Below are 23322 nucleotides of genomic sequence, written 5' to 3' on the forward strand. Positions count from 1 at the left end.
TTTTCAGTGCAGGACAGTACTAGTCAGACCTGAAGGAGAGTAGCCCTTTTGGTTCAAGACTGCTAGAAGTTTGAGGAAACTTTAATCTTATCCTCTCTACATGCTAAGCAACTCGTGCTTAATGGATGCGAGCAATTTCTAGCTAGCGTATTTTTGACAGAGTCGCCAGTGCGTCCAGCCATTTCAGATGGGGACGTTGTCAGAAATTTTGGGGATGTGCTCCCTGATGTTGTTATGGGCATTCCGCCTGATAGAGAGATTGAGGTCTCTATAGATCTGGTTCCCGATACCGTGCCAATTTTTAAGGCACCCTACAGACTAGCTCCCACAGAAATGAGAGAACTGAAGGAGCAGATTCAAGAGCTACTTGATAAAGGGTTCATACGCCCTAGCTTCTCTCCATGGGGCGCACCAGTCCTCTTTGTGAAAAGAAGGACGGAAGTCTAAGATTGTGCATAGACTATCGAGGGTTGAATGGTGTAACAGTGAAGAACAAGTACCCACTTCCTAGAATTGAGGATCTCTTTGATCAAGTTACAAGGAGCCCGTAGTGCCAAGAGAACTTTGATTTGTCGAAGGAGGCCTATACGTCGGCACCAGTTTTAGCCATGCCAGCAGAGCAAGGTGATTTTGTGGTTTACACTGATGCTTCCAAGTTAAGAACTGGGAGCAGTTCTTATGAAATGAGATAGAGTCATTGATTATGCCTATTTGACGGTGTCTAGACCATTGCAGGATGATATTCGGAGTTTTGGACTAGAGTTCTATGCCGAGGTTAGATCTCCTAAGTTGCCAGCTTTGACAGTGTAGGCTACATTATTTGGCCGTATTAGAGTTTGCTCGGGCAATTGTTGAGAAGTTGAGTAAGTGGAGGCAGAGAGTTGAGGAGATAGATAGTGATTTGTATTCAGTTGTAGATGGGATTGTTAAGTATAGAGGTCGTTTTTGGGTTCCCACAGGTGACTCATTGTGAGTTACGATAATGTCAGAGGCCCAGGCGTCACCATTTTCTTTCCACCCAGGCAGTACGAAGATGTTTAGGGATCTTCAGCAGCCATTTGGTGGCCAGGCATGAAGCGTGTTATCGCCCGATTGGTGTCAGGATGCCTGGCATGCCAGCAAGTCAAAGAAGAGCATCAGAGACCTGCAGGATTGCTTAAGCCACCCCCTATTACCGAGTGAAAATGGGAGAATATTACCGTGGATTTTGTTTTCGTCATCGCTCCTTACGAGGCCCTTTATGGGAGAAAGTGCAGATCATCAGTTTTCTAGGATGATTTTGGGTAAGAAATCAGAGTTAGGACCTGAGGTTGGCCAGTTAAAAAGATGAGGTTGTAGTCGAGATCCGAGTTAGGATGAAGACTTCCAGAGTAGGCAGAAGAGTTACGCAGATCATAGGAGGAGAGACTTGGAGTTCTCAGTGGGTGATCATGTTTTTATCCGAGTAGCCCCTTTGAAATGCGTGTTAAGATTCGAGAAGAAGGGAAATTGGCTCCGAGATTCGTTGGGTCTTTCAAGATTCTTGACAGAGTGGAGACGTTAGCCTATGGGTTGGCCTTGCCACCTAATCTTGCTGGAGTACACAACGTCTTCCACGTATCCATGTTGAGGAAGTATATCTCGAATCCTTCTCATATGCTTAAATTTTAACCTCCTGAGTTATCTCTTCACATGACTTATGTAGAGAAACCTGACCGGATTATGGGGAGGCAGGAGAGGAGACTTCGTAACAAGACTATCCCGATGGTCAAGGTTAAGTGGTTGAATCATTCAGACGAAGAGGCCATTTGGGAGACAGAGGCAGATATTAGGACTCGCTATCATGAACTCTTTGGTAAGTCTAATTTCAAGGACGAAATTCCATATTAGGGAGGGAGGAATTGTAGCACCTAGAATTTCATAATTTAAATTCCATGCCTAAAATTCTTTTAATAATTATGATTTTAATTGCTTGGAATTAATTGCTTAATTTTCCTTTAAAGTTTAAGTGCTCAAATATTTTAAGTTCTTTATTATTGAAATTTTTGAGACAGTGGCTTTCGGTTCCGGCGTATGGCGATGGTGGATTTTTGGCGGTAGATTCCAAGAATTTCTATTTTTGAAAGTTTGGTAGGGACGTAAGAGAAAAATTAGATGAGAATTCAAAAGTTAGAAGTTTCCGGGTGTCAGAAAATCATTTTCTTTAGTATTGCAATATTGGGCTTATTTTTTGACTTTTTCGAAAATTAGAATTTTCATAAACCCGGATTAGTGAAACCCAATTTAATATTTTTGATTAGGGGTTTTTAAACATAGGAATTTTATTAGTGTAAGTAGTAGGAAAAGTTGTACTATAAAATTGTACTATAAGTTGTACTTTTAAAAGAAACACTTACACCTACTTTTAAAATACACTTACACACTACACACTTCAATTATTTTTAAACACAATAAATCATTTATTTGGAAACCCTAGCCCTAATATTTCCTTGTAGCCGCCCCCTCCATTCTCTCATTCCCTCCATTTGCTCATTTTCCATCGGCTACCCCCTCATCCAAGCTCCAGCCGCCGCCACCGCCGTCGCCGGAAGGTCACCTAGAGAGGTTCTTCTAGGTGTTAGTCCAAGATTTTCCAGCCCCTTCTCCCCTCTTTCATTTCGGTTTTGTGGGTGAAGCTAGCTAAGGCAAATGTAGACTTTTTCTTGGGCTCTCATTCAAGCTAGTTATACTCTTGTTCTTATTCCCTTTAATATTTTTGAAATGCTTGTTAATGTATGCATATAGGGTTCGAAATTTTGACACTTTTCAGTAGGGTTCTTGGGGGATTCTCGAAATTTGGAAGTGCTATAAGTTTTAAGGAGTTGCATTATGTATTGTGATGGAAAGAATGGGGTGTTTTGATTTTATATATGACTTTTGAAATTTTCAGAAGTATGCCCTATATATATATTTCGAAATTTTCATGGTATTAGGGCTGTTTTGAATGTATGATTAATGCATTATGTTGTTTGGCAATTGGTTGCATTGATTTAACAAGGATCAAGGCACGTTTGTTGCTTGATTTTGATGATTTCAAAATTGTGGAATGGGAGTGTGGTTGGGTGTTGCCCTAGTGCTTGGGATAAGTCCTAAGTGATGTTAATAAAGATGTTTTGTGGATATTTTACTAACCATTATATATAAAAATATGTTTTCTTGTGCAGAATATAATCAAGATGGAGCAACTAAGTCAATTAAAAGAACAATTGATTGAATTACAGGAAGAAATTCAAATTCTTCAACTAAAAGAAAATAATTTGAGTAGAAAAATTGAAAGGACAGAAAAAAAGATGACAACTTCATCATCATCATCATCCTCACCAAGAACACCAATCAAAATGGCAACTCCATTCGACAAAATAATGGAGATAAAATAATAGCAGTCAGTGGTCACAGCCAACAATGACAAATAAAAAGAAAAAGAAAATGGAAAAGAATCGGTGGTCACAGCCAACACCGAGAAAAATGTAAAAGAAGAAAGGACGTTTAAAAGCGCCCTTGAAACAAAAAAAAGAAATATGGTCAATTTGCGACCACAAAAACCAATTTTTGAAAAAACAAATTTTCCAGAAAAACTCAAGACGGAATTCTTTGAAACACTAAACTATTTGAGAATAGCCAAACCATCTGCAGGATCTTGGCTACAAACTTGTGACACACAAAGCATATCAAGAGCAAGAACACTGCAGGGTGCTCCAGTGCATGATGTCGCAAGATTCTTTTCAAATGGATTATTAAGTGGATTAGAAGTCAGTCCCAACAATCAAGAGATAGAACTATTTCCATATCAACTGAGAAATAGTATCATCCAGTTCAAGAAAGCAGTCTTCAAAGACGATCTGGTGTTAACATTGAGTATTCATTCAACCCTTCCAGATTGGAAAAATGACAAATTCTATAAACCGATGATATACATTCAATGTCGAAGAAATAAAGACAAGTTCTTATTTGAAGGATCAAATGAAGAGAAACCAGTAATGGATATCTCAACACTTCCTGAGATAAGAATAAAGACATTGATCGACATGATCTCAAAGACAGGAAAGATTGATGGAAATTCAAAGGTTAAAATAAATTTTGCAACTAGTAAAATTTTATTAACCACTGGACACAAGGAGACAATCCAAAAGAAAGAACAAGCCATGTTAGCACAATTCGAAGCTCCAATCTATGAAGCAAGAGTTGACATGACCAGAGAAACTCAACAAATGCTATGTCAAAGACTAAGAACAATGATTTTTACTCACAAATGTGGACATTGCCAATCAATTCAAACAAAAAAAGCATTTGTCAAAGAAGACAAACCAATAAAAAAATGGTCCGAAGGTGCCAGTGATTCAGATAGTGACGCAATGTAAAAACAAATGAAGTCTTGGACCACACCACATGTGAAAGGAATCCACTCAGATGTAAAATAAGTTATTTTCCATTATGTAGTGTCGGGTGGTCCCCCTCTTTTTATTTATTTTAATTCTGTACGCGTTTTTCCACGCCTATAAAAGGAGATGTTTGTGTTGTAAATGAGCAGGTGAAGTTTGAGTATCTCTCTCTCTTCTTAAGTTTCTTACAATCTGGTTCATACAAGACGTATGAAAACTATCAAAAACTAAGAAACATAAAATCAGAAATAAAATTAAGTCTTATGGCTTATAACTAAACAAGCAGAGCGTAAGGAGGATAAGGTTGGAAGTCAACCATTGAAGCTTCATGTCTAGAGTAAATCTGGAGATCCATAGAGCAAGTACCAGTTGATCAAGTGATCGTTAAGGGAAAGCAAGGATTTGGCCTCTGCTCAAAAACAAGACTCATTCAATCAAGGTAACCTTCATAAACCTCCTGCAGCCCTTAATTTAAAGAAATATTCAAAATACATTAACCATGTCATCATCCTTTATAAGAAATGGAAGATTAATAATAAAAAACTGGTTTGAAAAGAGGATGATCATGAATATGATACATTTCATGAATATCGTTTAAATAATTCTGATTTAACCATATTCGAATCAATTTATCAACTAAAATTTGTAATAGTAATTTATGAATGGGACCAAATTGGAATTAAATAATTTATCTGTTATAAATGAATCAGATCTGTAAACCAATGAATAAAAAGTTCATAAGAATTAAGAAGTTCATAAGAATTCCGCAACCTGGTATCAGAGCGGTTATTAAAACAGATTACTAATGCCTGGATTAACCTTAGATATTGAGATTAAAAATTTATTTGATAAAATAATCTTACTAAAAGATTCACGTCAAATAAATCAATATTGGAATAGAATAAAAGATCTCCAAACCCTCTATTTCAAAAATCATAAAAAAGAACATTTTTCAAGCAACTGGAAAAATGATAATTCATATTTCTGAAAATGAAGAAATTGAAGACATAACAATCTGTTATGTATAAAAATAAGCTTTGTTATCGAAACCCGGTCAACAAAAACAAAATAGTAAAAATAACAATTTTTACTAAATGGAAAATGTATGAACATACAAAAACAAATATCTTTAATTTATATTCCATGAATATAAATTTTGATATAAAAAATTATGAAAACAATTTGAAACATCTCAAAAATTGTCAATCTTCAATTGATAATTTCGAAGATTTTCATAATCTAATAGAACAAATCGATTCAACAAAAAGACTTCTAATAGCCTTAAGAAAATTAAAAAATTCTATCATTTGTTAAAATGACAGAAGTAATAATTCCAAATCAAAACAATCAGATTGATGAATCTGAAGAAAACCAATAGTATAATTTGAATATTATATTTAATCAAAGTAAGTTTGCTGAAATACAAAAAATAGGATTTTCTAATTCAAAAACTAATCTAATAGATCAACCGGAAATATTAAGCAAGATTTCAAATTTTATTAATCCCAGATAAAATTTAATTTATTATTCGATTCGTACAAAAGAACGATCATGTAAAATAAATAACAAATTAAGGTCTAATACTCTGAAGGTGTTAACAACTCAAGATATTGATACCATCATGGCAAAATCCAGTGAAAAAAAACGATCTGAACTGAAATATGTTCATATCAGAGGAATTAAAATAATAGTATCAGCTCACTATCGAGAAGGAATAGATACACCAATTGAAATCACAGTTCGTGATAAAAGGATACGTAATTTTGAGGATTCTATCCTTGAAAAAATTGAAGGAAACTTATGTTACAAAAAGATGAAATTTTGTATTTATCCGTAATACAATATATCTCTTTTTGATAAAAATATAAATGACGTTTTAACACTAGATTATTATTTTTATAGAAATAATCTTATGTTAACAGGAAACCATCCAATCAATATAAACTATGTTGTCGGCGTAGCAATGAGTAATAACTCTCAAACAGGAATAATTTTAACAAAATCAACTATTTCTGTTGAAATTTTTTTTGAAAATATTAAAAGAATTGAACACCCTCGAATGACATTTATTAAAGAAATAAATTCCTATAAAAGATGGAGTTCAGACGACCTCCAAATCACGAAACAGTCTGTACCAAGAAGATCATTATCATTTGCTAGAAATGATGAAGATTGGAACCATGAATCAAAATATTCTAAAAATTAAACAAGCTATTGTTAATGAGTCAATCTCATCGCAATGACGTCCTTAATAAAATTAGAAAAGGATCTAGGAGATTTAGAAAATAACATTAATAAGATCAATCTAACAATACAAGAATTAGAGAAAAATTTCAAAGAATATATTGATTTAGCAACAACTAGATTAATAATTGAACAAGAAAGACATAGTAATGAAATATTAAACTATCTTAAGGAAGTTCTTCCAATAGATAAAGGAAAAAGGAAAATGGAGGAAGAACCACCATTCAAAATCGAATCATGGTATAGAAATCCCCTTAGTTATGAAAAACATAAGTATGAAGATGTTTAGTGAAACAGACCAATCTGATTTTGAACAAATAGGAGTAAATACAGAAGAATTATATCATTCACATTAGGAATCAGAACAATACAGAGATATGTATATTTCAGAATTAGAATCCGAAGATAATTCCAGACCACGATTAAATCTACGAAGAAATGTAGAAGGTAGTGGCGAAAGCGATGATGAAGAATTTAAATATAACAGAGACCAATATTATGGATCTTATAAAGATGTTAGAGATATTTTTAGAGAATAAAAAACATCAGGATTTGTGAAACAGAATATTTTAGATTTAGGTTGTTCAACAGCTAAAGAAAGAAAATCAAAGATAGATCATTGGGCAAATGAACTATCAGTACAAATTCAATTAACACCATTATTAGATAAAAGTGAGAATATTCAAGTTTTAACTGATGGGATGATAAAAATGACATTGGTAGGAGCAGTAAGAACGTGGGCTGAAAATTTAGTAATTACTAATCTACCACAAGGAATGACAGGACATCGATATTTTGAACTATTTGTTGATGCCTTGTACCAAGAATTTTTGGGAGTTTCTAATAATGATGCTAATCTGGTAGCCAAAAACATAGAACAAAATAGAGCAATTTTTATTCTGGATAATATAAAATTATGCAATTTATGTTATCTAGAAGAATTTATATGTGATTATGAAACAAACTATTATCAGTTAATAAAAGCTGATAAAAAAGAACATTATAAATTAAGTATTTTTAATAAAATATCTAATATATCAATAAATAGTAAAGATGAATTCTTAACTAGCGCTTATGCCAAAACACTAGGAGGAGCTATTAAATTTATTAAAGATATTATAACAAAAAAATGTCATGAAGTAACATTAAATAAAAGAATATCCAAATCTTACAAACAAAATAATAAACTCTGTTGTGACAAAATGGAATTCACAGTAAAAGAATATGGTTGTAAAACAAACATGTCACACAACCATTTAAAACGACAGAAATAAAATAAATTTAATAAACCTTATAAATCTTTTAATAAAAAATTTATTTCCTATAAGAAAAAGAAATTTAAAAGAAATTTCTTCAGAAAACCTTATAAAAGAAAATTTTATAAAAAATTTGATAATAAAAAACCAACTTGCCCAAAAGGTAAGGAAAATAACTGCACATGTTGGTTGTGCAATGAAGAAGGTCATTATGCAAATGAATGTCCAAAACAAAATGAAAAGAAAAACAAAGTTAAATTATTAGAAGAATTATACACTCTTGGATTTTATCCAGTAGAAACAGTTGAATTTTAATCAGATGATGAAAATATTTATTATCTTGATGAATCAAGTGAATCAGATTCTGAATCCGACTCTACACTTGATAATTTCGAAAATAATAATGCTTCTCGTTAAGCCAAGGGCAGTTTTTGGAAAATAAAAGTCTAGGTACTAAACTCAAACATTTGTTTGTCTTAGGTACCTATTGCCAAGTTGCCCATAAAATAATTGTAAAAGTAATTTGTAATATTAATTTAATAGGGGTAAATTTGTAAAAAAAAAAAAAAAGGAAAAATGACAATAAATATGAAAATTAGATTATTGGGATGACGAAAAATGAAATGTAATATAAATGAGTGAGACTGAGGTAATAGTTTTATTGCAAATGTAACTAGATTGACATGTCTCGTGAATAAGATCCGTGAGATGTCTCACAAGAGATCTACTCTATTTTTAAACGGCTTCATGAAAGTAACAGTGTGTTTTGGAAGGGATTTGGTGGGATTTGAATTTGCAAATACTATTTTGTTGTTTGACAAAACGGAATTTTAAAACAGAATTGATATTTGATGGAATTTCATTTAACTAAATGAAATCCTTACAAAATTGGTCGGATTTCATGAGATTTGGGTTTATAAAAACATTAAAATTATTTCTAATAATAAATTTATAAACTTTAGTATAAATTTAAGTTTCTCTAACATTTTTTTTTTAAAAAAATATCACTTTCCTAAAATTTATGCTAGTAAATTTTAATATATATTTTAACTTTTTTCCAAACACCAAAATGGAATTTGAATTCCATGAATTTCAATTTCAAATCCAATTTCAATTTCAATTCCAAATTCAATTTCAAATTCTATTTTTTAGACATCCAAACATACTGTATTGTGGAGATGGATTTTAAGAAAAAATGAGAAAGATTTCTTATAAATTTAATCATTAAATAAACCCAAATCGCGAATTTGAGCCAAAGATGGGATCATTGGAGTGATGTTCGTACATGTAGGATGAAATTATCTTGTGAGATACGAGATTAGACCTAGAATGATAAACTTTTGTATTTTTGTTTGGTTCGAGTTAACTCAAACATCTTTTGAAGAAAATTATAAGTCTAAGGTCGTTGTTGTTTGGATTTAAAATTAATTATTAAACAGACTCTAGACCACGGACTATTTATCTGAATTATTATTTATTACAAGTCTTTTACACAAAGCTTGTGTAATTCATTTTGTAGACTACTAAGGTAGTGTTTGCAACCTTTAAAAATAATTGATTATAGAGATTTTCTTCATTAATTTGTGAAGAGAATCTTCATAATAACTTATTTTTAAAGGTTGCAAACACTACCTAAATTAGTTTGAGAGATTATCCATCGTACACCAATTAATTACGGCTTTAGATTGGTCACGACTTAAAGAAAACGAAAATTTTAATCCAGTTCGAAGAATACCTTATGGCTGTGTTTGGTTTACATGATTAGCTTAGGATTGAGCGCTAAACCAGTGTTTGTCTGGATTTTTGGACTTCTTTCCCAATCTTGGAGTCCCGGTATTAAATACTATTCAGAATGGAAAATAGATCCCAAGCTCTGCCAGGGTTTATGAGTCCACTTTTGTACAGTGTTATAGATTAGGGTATAAAATTACCTCTTTGTCCCTGGATATTTATTCAACCTCATTTACATGGCGTAGATCTCAGATCTAGATCAGGATGTAGATAACAGAGAATGGATTCAAACCATAGATAATCACCGTTGCAGCAGAGAATTCCGCTCAACCAGTGTATATGCGAGAATAAAAAATCGTAAACATGTATGCAAGATCTTCGCAAATATTTTTGAGAAATTTGTGTATGAAGATTAGAGATTTTTCCAACTCACACTACGGGTAACAATCAAAATCGGATTTCAGCTCAAATCACAAAAACATGTAAAGTATTTTCTTACTTACACTAGGAGTATAACTGAACCAAAAATCAAACCCATTAAAAAACCCAAATGTGATATACAAATCACTGTAAACAACCATATTCATTGCACGTGAGACGTGTCAAATTGTGTACACCAAAATATTTATCTCCAAAAATCACCTACCGTCAAATGGATCTTGGTATCTAATTTTGAGGAGCAGATTAGGAGAAATTCATGTTAATTAGCCAAATCGAATGAAAGGCATTGTAATTGATTATCTTTAAAAACACGTGAAGGAGGCAAGAAGCGAGATGAAGATATAATGCCCAGATCTGTTATGCAAGGAATGAGTGTAGGATTTGAGAATTCATCCGAACTTCGTTTGGGTTTAAAAAAAGGATGAGATTTTGTGGGGGATAAATAAATATGTATATATCTTTTGCAGATCGGATGTGTATGAAGGGCATTATCGAAATTGAAAAATTGAATGTATTAATCCATTCAATTATCCAAGCAAAATAAAATCCTAATCAGTCATACCGAACAAAGTGAAGTGTATCCATATTTTTTAATAATCCCTATATTATCCATAAAATTATCAATCCATCAATTATCCTATCATGACAACTAAACGCACCCTATGTATGGAAGAAATTGGACATGTCCGGCATAAGTTCACATTTTCATTGCTTTGGAATGATAAATTAATGGACCTTTTTTTACATCTATGGGTTCAGCCCAGTGTAGCCCGTTGGCTATATTTATACTAGCGTATTTGTATATTCATTGTGTGTGACAAAAAATTTGATTTTTTTATTAAAATTAATTTTGGAAAAAAATATAATAAATTTATGGGAATAAAAAATAAATTTTTCTTGGGTTAAATATTAGTCAGATACACACAACGAATGTTTCTTGGGTTAAATATTAGTCAGAAGTATCTGAAGAGTAGTTAAAAAATCATGAATTAATATTTATATTAGTTATTTTCCACCATTTTTTTTTTCAAATAATTTGAAATTTTTTAGATCAGACCAAGTTGGTTTTTCTAAGACCCTCTCACTTAATAAATAGGTATAGATTAGTAATTATTTATGCCACAATAAGGAAAATAAGTGTACAATTTTTATGTACGTAATTACAATTGATTTACAATTTTTTAGATAATTAATTAATTTTCAAGTTTTATTATTATTATTATTATATTATTAATTCGCCGGATATCAATAAATATCATGCCCAAATTTAGAAATTCATAAACCATAACCTCTGGTTGAAAGAAAAAATATTTTGTTCAACCCTATATATGCATTGCTGGTATTTCGGAGCGACCACTTTAGCGGCCCAGCACAGCAGCAAGCAGCCAACCCACACTTCGGCTCTAAGTCCACTTCAGCCTTCGCCACCGCCTTCTCCGTATCTTCCAACATACGCCTCCGTATCCTCATCTGTCTCCGGCAATTCTCATCCTCGAATCACCTTCAATCGCCGAAATACTTCCCCCACTTCAAACTAATCATCTAGGTAATCCCCTAAACTTAGCCATTTCCAATTTTCTGTTTTGATGTTTTCTGCACAAAATTTCCGTTGATTGGGTATATTCTTGAGGCTTCATTCTCATCCCATAAATACGGTATATGCTTTATTATCACTTTTTCCTTCGACAGAAGGAAGTAAATAATCCGAAGGATACCGCGTGAGTAAAATTCCTTTTCTTTTATTCCGCTAGGACCATGATTAAAACCTCACTTTCTCGTACTTAAAAAGGTTTTGTTATCCAACTTTGAAACTGTCTAGTTGATGAGTGAATGACTTAGAGTTGGAGTCACAAAATTAAGTATTACTATCTGCTTAACATCATTCTTTGACCAGCAGAGGAAGAACATGACATCTCGACCAGAGCTCCAAGCCCCGCCAGAGATATTCTACAATGACGAGGAAGCTCGCAAGTACACATCTTCTTCTCGTATCATCGATATTCAGGTACTGTCTTTTATTGCACCTCAATTTTAGTGTATCATGTATGGATGTATTCATGTTTTCTCAATGCTGTTCTATTCAAAGGCTAAACTTTCGGAGAGGGCATTGGAGCTTCTTGCGTTACCGGATGACAACATGCCCAGATTACTACTTGATATTGGTAATTTTCTATTCTTTATTTTTAGATTCAGGTTCACATTAATTTCTCATGAAGTTGGCTGGACGATATTCTCAAGTGTTTGTTGTTGACTTTAAGTATTGAGTTGCGGATCTTCCATGAGCACATAATAATTACTCTTGCTAGGGTAGAATTTCGATGTTAATTGTGAGTTCAAGTTGCAAACTGGTATATCATGATGCGATCTCACTCATGTGTATCAAATAGTTTGAACACACATGGCACATAACGTGTCTATGTAATTGTTCCACTTTGGAGGTTTCTGTATCAGTCCAATGTATCGAGCTACAAGAATAATGTTTGGTTGCTAAATATTTCCCCAGAAAAAAAGTAGTGGTTCCAGGAAGAGATACCTCATTGACAAATTAAATATGAGTTGCCAAAAGAATTTCAAACACCATAGAATAAATATTTTAATTTTGTACTACCTTTTGTTGCTGCAATTTTGATCAATATATTTATTCAGTCCATAATTATGATTAAAGTGCTGTGTAGAGGGTTTTTGCAACTACTAGGGATTGTGAGTTTGTAAATCTCTAGTAGTCATGAAAATACAAACAGTTTACCAAGGTTAATTCTTTACATATGTACTCGATTGTGATGGCTCACATAATTTCTACGTGTCTCTGTCTCTATATAAACGTTGATGAGTTTTCAAGATGCCATCTTAAGCGCTAACTTTTTTAATTCTAAATATGCACTTTTTCATTTTGATATTGTTGTAACCTTTTATTATTTCAATGGCTTTATTAGGTTGTGGATCAGGGCTCAGTGGGGAGACATTAACTGAAAATGGTCACCAGTGGATTGGTTTCGATATATCACAAGCGATGTTAGGTATATGGCTTTTCTATTTTATTATATTTCGAATAACATACAGCTTACTCTTTCATGGTTCTGTTTTTACGCTTGTACCTGTGATTAATCCAGACGTTGCATCGGAGCGTGAAGTTGAGGGTGACCTTCTGCTTACTGATATGGGACAGGTTGGCACTAAAGTTTTTTTTAGTTCATATCTATTGCATTTCATTCTAAAAAGTTGATGTCTTATAAGTTGCTTATTATTATTACTAGTAATCCACGCATGCGAAAATTCATGTGCATTAATAGTTTATATTACATCTAAAATTAATAAACATTTTTTTTATATTTTTAAATTGAAAAATAAAGATTAAAGTAGTTATAAGTACTAAGAGACATTTTTGTCTATCCATTAATTTACCAAGTTGGTTATTTTAAGAGGTTCATGTATTATTATATTGTATAGATTATTATTATTATTATTATTATTATTATTATTATTATTATTAAGCTTTGCAAAATATGTGGAACATAAATGTGAGAATCCAATGTCATTGCTTTTCCTTGCCATGATAAGATCTTGTAGTTGATCTCCAAAAAAAGGTTAGACCACTCTTTTTCTTAGATTTGAGTGAAGTTGATCGGTTATAACTTATATGTTAAGGTAAGATTAGGTATAGGGATTCTTTATCTTCAACGAGTGAATATATCATCCCACCAATCATCGCAACATTATTGTTATTAAAGCTTGCTGGTTTATCTTACCCATTGGAATTGAATGTCTAAAACTTGGTCTATCATTTAGTTTGTGTCATGTTGATTGATGGATAATCATGTATACATGTTAAACCCTTGTAGGGTTTGGGGCTAAGACCGGGAGTTATCGATGGTGCCATTAGTATATCGGCTGTACAGGTTATTCTTCTGTACCTTTCTTATGATATGTGCTTTCATTGATCTTAATTAATTAAATAATGACCAATTCATGTAAATGATTTTTAATTTTAAGAGTATAAAAGGTTTTTGTAACAGGAAAATAATGATATTTTTGTGACCCAGTATATCTGTACCTTGTGGCACCTGTATTTTACCGTACAAACTACGATGAAATTAAAAGTATTGTTGACTTGATCCAGTTGCCTGCAGTTGGGTTTAAATTTGCTGTATTTATAACCACACGTTACACCTCAGCGAAATAGGTTTCCGTGATTTATAGATCTCTTTCTTTTCTTTTAGCAAATTATCCTCGTCTGATATCTTCCTACTCTCATTCTCTCCTATCAGTGGTTATGCAATGCAGACAAATCTTCTCACGAGCCACGTTTGAGATTAAAGTATGTAATTTCTTCTCAGTCAAAATGTTTTCCATCGATACTGATAAATGGCAAGTGTTGCTTTGTGATAGGCTGTTCGCTCATGCCTTACGCAGCGAACATATAGATCTGAATTTTTATTAATCATTGTAGGGCATTTTTCGGGTCGTTATACCGATGTTTAGCGCGTGGAGCAAGGGCCGTGTTGCAAGTGTATCCTGAAAATCTGGCTCAACGTGAGCTGATTCTAGGTTTTGCTATGAGAGCTGGCTTTTCTGGGGGTGTAGTTGTTGACTTCCCGCACAGGTATATAAAAGATTATGGCAAGTCATCCTGTTTTCAATAATTTCGACAATGTCACAATGTCCTGTCAGCTTCCTGGCATTTCTTCTCTCTAGTTTGTTTCACATTTGAAGTGGATTCAAGCCACAATATGTTGAAAAGAAGAGAATGCTTCAGTAAAAAGGTTGTCACTCTGATAGGTTTTCTTTTTGTGCAGTACCAAGAGTAGAAAAGAATACCTTGTGCTCACTTGTGGACCACCATCTCTGAAAAGTGCCATTCCAAATGGGAAAAACGAAGATGAGGAAAATTGTGGCGATGAAGAGAGCAGTGGAGATGAAGAGAATGAATCTGTGCGTACCCATTTACTTGATCAACAGATATATGTATGCATAGGAGACTTGGTACTTGCTTTATTCTTGGTGCGAAATAATGCTTTCTGGTTTGCAGGTTTGTGTGTCCGACAGGCACAGACCTAGAAAAAAACAAAAGTTAAACAAGAATGTTAAAGGAAGAGCATGGGTTATGAGGAAGAAGGAACAGTTGAGAAGAAAGGGCAACACCGTCCCTCCAGACACAAAGTACACTGCCCGGAAACGAAAAGCTCGATTTTAATCACCAAAACCCGTCCTCATCCTCCCGACTGGTCGGGTTATTGAAATCTGGCAAGCATTTTGTGGTGTTTGCAATATCAAAATTTGACCCCACTTGGCGTTTTTTCGTCTCCCTAGAGCCGAAATAGTCATTGAAATTTGAAAGTCCGTAGTTGACATCATTCTCAAACACTATATTATATAGTTTCATTTTCTGTTTGTGGTTCCATAACGTATTGATACTTTTTCAAATGAAAGTTGAGAGGTTTATGTTTTACCATATTCGGTTGGTTTTTAAGAGAGTAGTGAAATGATGCTGGGGGTTCTCTCCTCTTTATCGTTTACAAGGTACCAAAAGCAAATGAGCCCCACACTCCGGACTCCGGAGAATATTAATTAAACAATATAGATATGCATTTTTTAAAAAAGTTTATTAATAAATCGTTTGCTCAGTTTAGCTTATTCTTTCTTAACAATGATAATGTGATATACTATATTTAAATCGGCAGGTTTTTTGTGAGACAATCTCACGTATCTATGTCTGTGAAATGACACATATCTAGGAAAATCAATATTTTTTCGTGAGTTGAATCGTATAAGAGATTCTTATTATAAAATTAGTTTACATCTCATAAAATTGTGTGTATTGAAAAAACTAATTTTTAAAGAAATAATAGTAGCAAGATCGAGGAAAAGAAAAACTTCGAAATAATCAATCAACCCTATTAAATTCATCAATTTGATTTGGTAAAATTCAGAAATTCAATTCGTATATTTTTTTTTAAAAAAATAAAAATAAAATAAAATCGAATTGGTTTAATTCGATTTGAATTTAAATTAAGGCAATATTTGATATTTCCTATCATTTTGGTCTAAATATGGAAACAACCCCGGCTCCTCGATCAATTACAACCGAACCAGGGGTCCCTAAACCCATCTTTATTACAAAACAAAATAAAACAATAATAAATAATCGTTTGATACTGAAGGAAGAATTGCGATTTCTGCTGGGTGGAATTCCCTTTCCCTTTTCGGAACGCAAAAGCTCAAGTAACGGTTGTGTCATCTTCACTCTCTCGATTTCCCAACCCCTTAAATCATGCCTAAAGTCGTTTTACTGCATTCAAGATCATGATCCTTGATTCTTCCTGTTCTGCCCAACGAATTTGTCCGAGAGATTTCATTCAAATGAAGCTGTTCTAGGAATTTATGGCAAATTTTCATGCATTGGTGACCACTGTGAATGACCTCTGCTGTTGTAGTCAGAACAGCGCCAGGTTTCAGTGGAATGGCAGCTTTGTGTATTTGAATAGGAGAAAAGGCTGCTGTACGAAAAATAAATGTGGGAATTCTAGTTATTGTAATGGTGGCAGAGTTAGGGTTCCTGCGGTTGGTCGCCCATGGAGATTACGTGCTGCCACGGATCTTCGATTTGCTGAGGACAGCAAAAAAAGCATTGTGCAGAATCAGGTCCCGTTTGTCGAAGTCCCCGTCACTTGCTACCAGGTTCTCACCTTTTTTTTCCCCTTAATTCGTTTATCTTATGCTTTTTGATGAGAGTATGTTTTTTCACCTTGATGAGATTGTTTAGGGATTGTTTTGATAGTTTATGCCTTTTTTTTTCTCTCTCATTCATAATAATCTTGTGCCTTTGGATAATCTTCAATGTGGCTTGGCTTGTTCAGTGGTTGGTGGTAATAATTCGTTTTGATACGTATGCTGTTATGTGGAACATTTTATGATGCAGTGTGTCAATGTTGAGTCTACAAATGCAATCACAATCGTTTGTGTGATGTGATGTGATGTGATGTGATGTGATGCGCCGCAAAATAGCTCACTGTTTTAATAATTGGAAATACTTTGCTCCGATGCCTCAGCAAAGCTTCTTTCGCCGGGATTTTCTTTTTTATGCTTTGGACAAAGGTTTATAGTGCAGTGCACTCCACGACTTATTCATCAAGGCTTGTTTTTCAGTAGGCATCTGCCTAAATTACATTGTATCTTCCGATTTCAGTTTCATATGTTAACTTTTGATGTTATATGCATGCAGATTCTTGGCATTCATGATCAAGCGGAGAAAGATGAAATTGCTAAAGCAGTAATACATCTGACAAATACTGAGATTGAGGAGGGTTACACGGAAGCTGTTGTTGTATCTCGCCCTGTATGGATTGAACTATATGGTTTTTTCAGTGCTGAGTTTAATTAGCTACACATGAATAGGATATTCTTTTGAAGGGTTTGTTTTTACGTTTTCATAGCAGCTAACCTTCATAGTTATCTTATGAGTGTATTTGCTGCTGATTTCCCTCAGAAGGTTCTGAAGGATGTGAGAGATAAACTTCTATTTGAACCAGAATATGCTGGAATTATCAAAGAAAAGCAGCCTCCCAAATCTTCTCTTAAAATTCCATGGGATTGGTTACCTGTGGTACTTTGCCTTCTTCAGGAGGTATATTCCAGTCAGTGATTTGTATGAAATTTCTATTGAAAAACTTTAGGCAGATCGCAACTTTGCAAATCTTCTATTGCAATCCAACTTATTCGTGGTTTCTGAGGTTATGCTATTCAACATTTCGGGCTTGGAAAATGTTTTCTGCCTATGTTGATCGTGATATTATTCAATTGAATCAATTTAGGCAGGAGAAGAAAAACTTGTGCTTGAAATTGGACGAAGAGCCGTGCAGCATCCATGCGCAAAGCCATTTGCTCATGATATACTTCTTGCAATGGCCCTAGCAGAGGTAAGAAAAAAGTGGAGGTCAGAACCTTGAACAAGTTTTTTCCTGGCAGTTTTGTGTTATTATCTTCACTTATTTCATGTGCTTTTTTGAAGTGTGCGATCGCTAATGTTGGTTTTGAGAAGAAAAATATTTCTCATGGATTTGAAGCCCTTGTCCGCGCTCGGTACCATCTTGGAAGAATGAATTCACTGGGCAAGTTGAAGCTGTTATCTCAGGTGACCTTCATTCGGTATTTTTTTCCCTTTAAATATGCTGCCTCTTTTGTTTGATGGATTGTTATGCCATCCATTCAAATTAATAAATAAAATATGCAAATTGCCAGAACAATGATTCTGGAAGTGGAAAGAGAAAGTAAGAACGCCTTACGATGATGATGTGACCTTAATGCTGGAACTCATATCTCATTCCATGAGTAATTTTGTATCTCAATGAGGAATTTTATTCGCAAGGTTATAGATGGAACTGCAATTGAGTGGTATTTGTGACCTAACATTACATAAAAACACCACCTGTTGTCTCTTCGAAGGAGAAACGGTAATGGGTGCATTCACTTGTTGCTATGAAGATGTTTACTAAAATCATATATCTGGAATTTTCTAGCTTTTATTGGTCTCTTTCGATTGGGGATATTTTTGAGTTGCCCTTGATGATTTAGTTTAGACCGCTACTGTAGCTCGCCGCTCAAAATTTTGCATTGAAATGTTTCTTTTAGATTGAAGAATATTTAGAAAAGCTTGCTCCTGAGTGTACGTTGGAGCTATTGAGGATGCCTTATACGCCTGATAATGCCGAACGAAGACGTGGAGCTATCTCAGCTTTGCAAGAATTGCTCAGACAGGGCCTTGATGTTGAAACTTCTTGCCAAGTTCAAGACTGGCCATGCTTCTTGAATCGAGCACTAAAAGAACTCACGGCCTCTGAAATTGTCGATCTTATTCCTTGGGATAATTTAGCTGTTACAAGGAAGAATAGGAAGTCGATCGAGTCGCAGAATCAAAGAACTGTTATTGACTGTGATAGCTTCTATGTGGTTATGTTAGCTCATATTGCTCTTGGGTTTTCAAGCAAACAAACTGACTTGGTAAACTCTTAGTTTCCTAAATTAGCTTCTGATATATTCGTCCTAATCATAAAAATGTCAGTGCCTGCATATTTTAATTTTCCGTGTTAAAAAAACAGACTTGGATGTGATGTGATGGCTCACAATCTGTCCTATAAACTTCAGATTGATAAGGCAAGTGTTTGAGTTTTACTTATGAATCAGAGTCTTATAAATTTCATTTTCAGAGAAAAAAAAGAAAAAAGAATCATATAGATTTCTAATCAGTAGCTTGGCTTCTCTTTTAGGCCCTGAGAGTATCTGTCCTGGAGTTATCAAGCTCCAAACATTTTCAAGAAATATGGTGGACTTGTGGGACATGCTCTCATTTGTATTTTAAAAGCTTTCCTAACTATGGTCATGTTGACCAAAAAGGTTGTTTTAAATTTTATAATAATATAAAATTTCACCGTGACCAAAAAAGGTTGTTTTTATGAGATCATAGGTTCCTAGGAGAACAATGGAGGAAGAGTAGGAAAGCAAAAGGAGTGGCCATGAAATGTTTGTTGACCTCTATCATTTTAGGCCTTACTAATGGGCTTTCTGCTACACTTGTATTCTATTTTCCCCGTTTTCTAATTACTTGGCAACTATTGCAGTGTGGTGTATTATGTCTGATTTTGTGATATATGGGATACACATACCAGTGGAACTAGAAAGTGTTCTAAATAGTTCTCAGTTTTAAGAGATCGCTGACGATATATTTTCTTGTGTAGATAAACAAGGCAAAGTTAATATGTGAATGTCTATCATCAGAAGGCTTTGATTTAAAGTTTGAAGAAGCATTTTGTTCTTTACTTCTTGGGCAGGTACAACTTTTTTATTTTGCTTTTGTGGCATTAGCTATTATTTTCTTCTTGCTTTTTTTTTAACAAGAGAGAGTAATTTCGAGTCTCATAATCCAGAGTGATGAAGCCACAGCGGCTGAAAGACTAAGGCAACTGGAGGTGAACTCTAATCCCAGTTCACAAAAGTCACTGCAAAAGAAAAAAATCAAAGAAAATTCAAGTGCAGACAAACCACTGGTACATGTGCAATTATTGCTATATTCCATTCAGCTTGTGAAATTATAATGCCCAATAGTGCGGCATATGAAATTAGTATTTGTTTAATATTTGAATTTTAGGAATGCTAATAGAGTATTGGTCAATATTAGATATGACTTTGAACTGGTCATAGTTGTTGGAAAGTCTTCACACAATAGTTATACACCCCCTTCCCATTTTTGTTTTCCAGGACAACAAGATTCTTTTGTTACCTCTCATTTTTGTTGCGTCCAATTCATGTCAATGATTAATTTACAGCAAAAATTGTTGCCATCCTTTTCCTTAAAAAAAGTATTTGTACAAGTCTGCATTTTTTTCTTTTTTGCATTAAAATACATGGAGACAGAAGCTTGGGCTATGGACTAATAAATGAGTTAACTTCTAAATCACCTGGTGTTGGTTATACTGGACAATCATAAATGTAGGAATTAAAGAACAGAAATTTAATATATTGTTAGCTTTCTAAATGTAATGTTGATGAAGAAAAAGATAGGTAGAAGGGGAAATATACAGCAAGCAAAGGAGAGATACGTACAAAGGAGGGTGGCTTATATTGTAATTTAAAGCTCTTTTTTAAAGTTATAACATTTGGTCAAATATGATATTTATCATTTTGTTTGTTGAATTCCTAGGAAACATGGTTGAAAGAAGCTGCACTTAGCTTGTTTCCGGATACCCGAGAGTGTTCTCCATCTTTGGTAAAGTTCTTTTTATCACGTGCGCTAAATTATTTAGTTCTCACTGAGGTGAAGATACTGTAATTAAATCATGACCGCAAACTGACTTCTTTTTTATCATTATGGTCTAAACAGGCTGACTTCTTTACTTGGGAAAAAAGAACTTCTGGAAGAAGGCATAATAAAAGAACAGCTCCAGCTGTATCAAACATCAGGCATAGACCACTGGCCATTGCACTTCCAGTAGATCGAAGGGATGAAGAATCTGTTTCATCTACAGTATCTTCACTACAACTTGGACCAGCTGTGAAGCAACTTGCTCCTCCTGATCTCCAAATCCCGTTGACAGAAAGCAAGGCCATTGATGGAGGCAGTGGTAATCTACCATCTACACAGCTGAAGAGAAGTTTAGGTTCAAAGCAGGGTGATGTTTGGAAATTTTGGTTCGGCGTAAATCATGTCCTTGGAAAGATGGTATACGCTGCAGCACTGGGCTTCATCTTGGTTGCGCTTCTTAAACTGAAAAACACACTGTTCTGGAGGGCTGGAAATGGCACTAGATGGAGAATGGACAAACAGAGTGCTGACACCTGCTCCCTTACTTGGAGTGCAGATTCTTCTTCTACAGTAACAAAGAAAAATGGTATTGCTAGAAAATTTCACAAGTTCCTTTCTACACTTAAAGTGCATTCTGGGGATCACTCAGAAGCTGTTGATTTGAAAACGGCTTCCCTCTCCTCTGGCCTCTCATCTTCGATCACATCAACTTATAGGCAGCAGATGCCTGTCAAAGATGCTGAGATCCTTGTCAAGCGATGGCAAGCAATTAAAGCAGAAGCGCTGGGGCCTAACCATGATGTTCATGGCCTCCTGGAAGTCCTCGATGGTTCTATGCTAGTTCAGGTGACTATACCTTATTAATTGTGGTTTAGTTATGCTCTACAAATCTTTGAGCTCATCCACTCTGTAGAACTTGGATTGTAAAATCAGTCTGACTATTGCTTTAAATCTCTAATTAACCATTAGAATAAGGAGAACAAAATGTTGATTGAGATTGGTATACTGCCTCTATTTTCTCAGAAATTTCTGCATAGCATTCAAAATACTTGAACCTTTCTGATTCTATCAAAACCTTATTGTACAATATCCTCTGGCTAACTGCTTCTTTTTTATTTCTGGTTATCAATATTTCTAGTGGCAAACTTTGGCGGATGCTGCGAAAGCAAGGTCCTGTTTTTGGAGATTTGTTTTATTGCAACTGAAAGTTACACGTGCTGACATTTTGAAAGATGGGATTGGGAGGGAAATGGCCGAAATAGAGGTTTTCTTGGAAGAGGCAGCTGAACTTGTGGACGAATCTCAGCCTAAGAATCCAACATACTACAGGTAATTTAACGTTTTCTATCAAAACAAGTGCTTGGAGCGGGGCAATGGTATGTTTGTTTGGCTCTTCGATTTTTGATGCATAAGAAAAGGTCCTTGAATGTGGTACTCGTTACCATATTAAAGGCCATTCTATGAAAGCACAAGCCTATTATGTGATATTTGGTTGAAATCGTAGAGGCAGGCATCACTTGCTATATCTGATGAATTAACATACAATTTGTTCTGCCTTAATTAACAGTCATGAAGCTCTCTTTATCTTTCTCTTTTTGAACTGTCCGGGCAAAAAACATGAGAAGAATAGCAAGTGCGAGTGATTGAAAATCAAGAAGAACGAAGGACAAAATTTCTGAACTCCTTTGCATTTGACTAAGCATTTTGAACTAGTAACAATCACTGTTATGCGGTTTTCATGCATGAGCATTCATACACTTTTTGTCTCCAAAGTCTTGTTACAAACTTCGATTAACGACCGGCACGCTGAAAAGCTTGTTTTACAATCCTCTCTGGATTCTTCTCTGTGAATAAAAGTTTCCTACATTCCAACCAATGTATTGCAGCCCCTATAGAATTGTTTATCTTCTGGAAAGGAAAGACGATGGATCGTGGAGGTTCTGTGAAGGAGATATTCTTACCACGTCGCAACCTTTGGTCAATGACTAATTGCAGCAGGATGTTAGATAACTGAGGATTCTCCGCTCTCTTTTTAACTGTACAGAAGAATCTGTAGCTTTTTCTTGCCAAGAAGTAGACAGTTATTTCTGATTCCTTGATACTCTTACCATTTTATTTTTTATTATTACAAGTTCGGAGTTGTGCCTTCAGGATTATTATAGGAATTCCATTTATTGTTTCTGACCTGTCGACCCGGGATTGGTGCTCTTTTTCCATCTATTTATTCAAGTTTTTTTACTTCCGGCAAAACCACCCCCCCCCCCCCCCCACCCCCACACACACACACACACACACACACACACACACACACACACACACCCCCCACCAAATAAATAATTTGCCCATCAAATTAATGTAAATTTAAAGTTCTTTTTTAATTACTAGGAAAGAGCTTAAATGTTAGATTGGTTGAATATTAAATTCGAAGTTCAAAATCACTAAATTATCGAATAAATAATTA

General features: G+C 34.4%; 2 protein-coding genes across 8 annotated transcripts; both read left to right on the top strand.

The window, feature by feature from the left end:
• Window positions 1-11369: 11369 nt before the first annotated feature.
• On the top strand, window positions 11370-15515 carry LOC140874898 (18S rRNA (guanine-N(7))-methyltransferase RID2). Of its 2 annotated transcripts, none has more exons than XM_073278377.1 (10): window positions 11370-11615; window positions 11964-12074; window positions 12156-12231; window positions 13003-13086; window positions 13180-13235; window positions 13909-13965; window positions 14335-14384; window positions 14517-14669; window positions 14863-14998; window positions 15096-15515. In XM_073278377.1, the coding sequence occupies exons 2-10, from the start codon at window positions 11976-11978 to the stop codon at window positions 15258-15260; spliced, it is 876 nt and encodes a 291-aa protein (XP_073134478.1). In that variant the 5' UTR covers window positions 11370-11615; window positions 11964-11975; the 3' UTR covers window positions 15261-15515. The 2 variants fall into 2 exon arrangements, with proteins under 2 accessions (XP_073134478.1, XP_073134476.1); XM_073278375.1 differs by having other exon boundaries at window positions 11967-12074.
• Window positions 15516-16196: 681 nt separating this feature from the next.
• Window positions 16197-23097, top strand: LOC140877716 (plastid division protein CDP1, chloroplastic). 6 transcript variants are annotated; one of them, XM_073281292.1, is made up of 13 exons: window positions 16605-16744; window positions 16986-17161; window positions 17289-17402; window positions 17553-17690; window positions 17878-17982; window positions 18075-18197; window positions 18695-19063; window positions 19798-19890; window positions 19987-20106; window positions 20760-20825; window positions 20940-21707; window positions 22000-22190; window positions 22748-23097. In XM_073281292.1, exons 2-13 carry the CDS (start codon window positions 17147-17149, stop codon window positions 22848-22850), a joined length of 2205 nt encoding a protein of 734 aa, XP_073137393.1. In that variant the 5' UTR covers window positions 16605-16744; window positions 16986-17146; the 3' UTR covers window positions 22851-23097. The 6 variants fall into 6 exon arrangements, with proteins under 6 accessions (XP_073137403.1, XP_073137383.1, XP_073137391.1 ...); XM_073281302.1 differs by lacking the exons at window positions 16986-17161; window positions 22748-23097 and having other exon boundaries at window positions 16197-16744; window positions 20940-21447; window positions 21578-21707; window positions 22000-22138; XM_073281282.1 differs by lacking the exon at window positions 16986-17161 and having other exon boundaries at window positions 16198-16744.
• Window positions 23098-23322: the final 225 nt, after the last annotated feature.

The sequence above is a fragment of the Henckelia pumila genome, chromosome 1, assembly GCF_033568475.1.
Source record: "Henckelia pumila isolate YLH828 chromosome 1, ASM3356847v2, whole genome shotgun sequence".
Taxonomy (NCBI): Eukaryota; Viridiplantae; Streptophyta; class Magnoliopsida; order Lamiales; family Gesneriaceae; genus Henckelia; species Henckelia pumila.